At 38.1% G+C, this 2,188-nt stretch overlaps 1 protein-coding gene across 1 annotated transcript in view; it reads left to right on the top strand.

Moving 5' to 3' along the window:
- The first annotated feature begins 29 nt into the window (after nt 1-29).
- LOC112138334 (zinc finger protein 16) overlaps nt 30-2,188 on the top strand; it is a 5,801-nt gene continuing 3,642 nt past the window's right edge. Inside the window, exons 1-2 of the mRNA XM_024260893.2 lie at nt 30-525; nt 1,045-1,236. Of these exons, the coding sequence (XP_024116661.1) occupies nt 360-525; nt 1,045-1,236 (358 nt within the window). The 5' untranslated portion in view covers nt 30-359. The remainder of the gene's footprint in view (nt 526-1,044; nt 1,237-2,188) is intronic.

The following is a 2,188-nucleotide window of genomic DNA, read 5'->3' as shown; positions in this document are numbered from 1 at the left end:
AAATTCAGTGTGTATGTGTTTATTTCTTTGCTGCATCTCATGTCACTTAGGCTGTGGAAGTACATAATGTTTCATTTCTATTTATTTCGTGTTTGTTTCCTTTTCTAAACTAGAGGTGGTTTTGAGTATTGAGGTAATTATTAAGTAGATACATTTATTATTTAATTCGTTTTTTTTCCCTCAGCTTTCTCTACTAAAATAAAAACAAAATTTGACCCGGAAGTTGTTAATGTGATATCCGGAGAGCATGTTAGCATCACATTAGCATGAGTTAGCTTAGCTTAACCTAGCATGTATGTGAGCCTGTAGACGGCTGTGTTGTGGATTCTCGTCTCAATATAGTTGCAGCTGCAGTAACAATGTCTTCTGTTCATTCTCTGAGAGTGTTCATTAGCGAACGACTAACTTCTGCGGCTGAAGAAATATTCAGAGAGTTTGAAAAAACCATCGTCCAGTATGAGGAGGAGATGGACCGTCAGCGCAGACTGCTAGATAGCAGCTGGAAGAGAAACACAATAACAGCAGGTATGGATAATAGAATCATGCTGTAGGTCACTGCCATTCTCGAGGTCCGGACCTCCGTGGTTGCTATTTTTATTATTTTTATTAATATTTCTCCCCCTATTTTCTGGACTGCATGACAAAAGTCAAGGAGAGGTTTGCAGGAACATAGATCGTCAATGACGAAGATGATCCACTCTAACCCCAATGCCACTCACTAAGATGTTTTTGAATCGGAGTTATGCTCCTTTATTTGAATCTATATGTGAAAAAGAGCAACAAACTCTACTGATTGATGAGCTGCAGTGATGCAAGAACAGAATCAGCTGTGGAGTCTCCATGGAAACAGATAATCACGACAGCAGCATCTTCTGGTCAGATGATGCTGCTATCTTCTCTTGAGGAAACACAGACTAAACTTACCATGTTTGCTTATGCCGATTTTTAAAGACGCTCATAAAACTTTCGGCCTGTTTCTGTCTACAGATTAGAGTGTTGATTATTTATTCTCACATGAAGCCGATTGTTGTGTTTCTGCTGCAGACCTCCAACAGAAGCACACCTGGAAAGAGAAACAGAATGTTGTTGACCAGCATCTCTTTAGCCAAGAGAGGAGCTGTAGCCAGAACCAGAAGGATGCAGAACCTCCACAGATCACAGAACAGCAGGAGGAAGAGGAGATGGGCTGTCTGCTGGAGAACATCTGGGAACCAGAACTGGAGCTTCACAGAGCAGGTTTGTGAAGGTCCTTTGACCTTGAGATGGTTCTGGGGCTCACTTTAAACTCAGCATCAGCTTAAAGTCTCACAGATCAGTCAAACATGGAGGAGACACATGCCGAGTGCAATAACAGGCCCCTCCCACATCCACAGGTGCTGCAGAAACTGTAGAAATGTTCTTGAAATTTATGTTTTTAATTTTTAGTCAAATTAAAGTCTCCAAATATTGTTTTATTTTGGTAAATTTACACAAAAGTGGTTAAAGTTTGTGAATAAATGCAGTTTAAAATTATTTAAAATTATTTAGTTGTGTTTTTTGCCTCCCATCTAAGAGAATGACGATAAAAAACTCAGTTTATCCTATTTTATTTTTTTGAATAAATAGATTCTACTAAAATGTTGTTTATATCTGGGAGTAAAATGGGAAAAAATGGTGGCACACCAAAATCCTAATGATAAAAAAACTTCATGTTTGACTGTCTTGCATTTTCAATTTAAGTAAAGCTGCAGCAGCAGGAGGACCTTTTTTTAATACAGCGTGGGCTTTATTTTGAAAATAACTAGTGTTTCTGCTGTCAGAAGTAATAGAAATTAACTGTTATACATATATATACCTGTAGACACTGTTGTAATTTAGTTATTGTAATATTGAAGTTACATTTATAAATTTAATTGACAAAAAACATAAATATTGTGCAATTTTTTAACGATAAATGAGACTTTGTGGGTCTCGTTGGGATCTGGTCTGTAAGAAACTGGACCAAGTGGCTCTTTTAGCGTTACAAGTTGCAGATCCCTGGTTTAGAGCTATGCTGCCACCTGACTGTCACCCACATGCATTCTTCTGTTGGGTGAAGGGTTGCTAACATGGTTATCTAAGCACTAGGGCTGCCACAAACGATTATTTTAATAGTCGACTAATCACCGATTATTTTTTCCGATTAGTCGACTAATCGGGTCATGCACAA

The sequence above is a fragment of the Oryzias melastigma genome, linkage group LG17 (assembly GCF_002922805.2).
Source record: "Oryzias melastigma strain HK-1 linkage group LG17, ASM292280v2, whole genome shotgun sequence".
Taxonomy (NCBI): domain Eukaryota; kingdom Metazoa; phylum Chordata; class Actinopteri; order Beloniformes; family Adrianichthyidae; genus Oryzias; species Oryzias melastigma.
The sequence above is the reverse complement of the archived record's forward strand: the minus strand, read 5'-3'. Positions and strand labels throughout refer to the sequence as shown.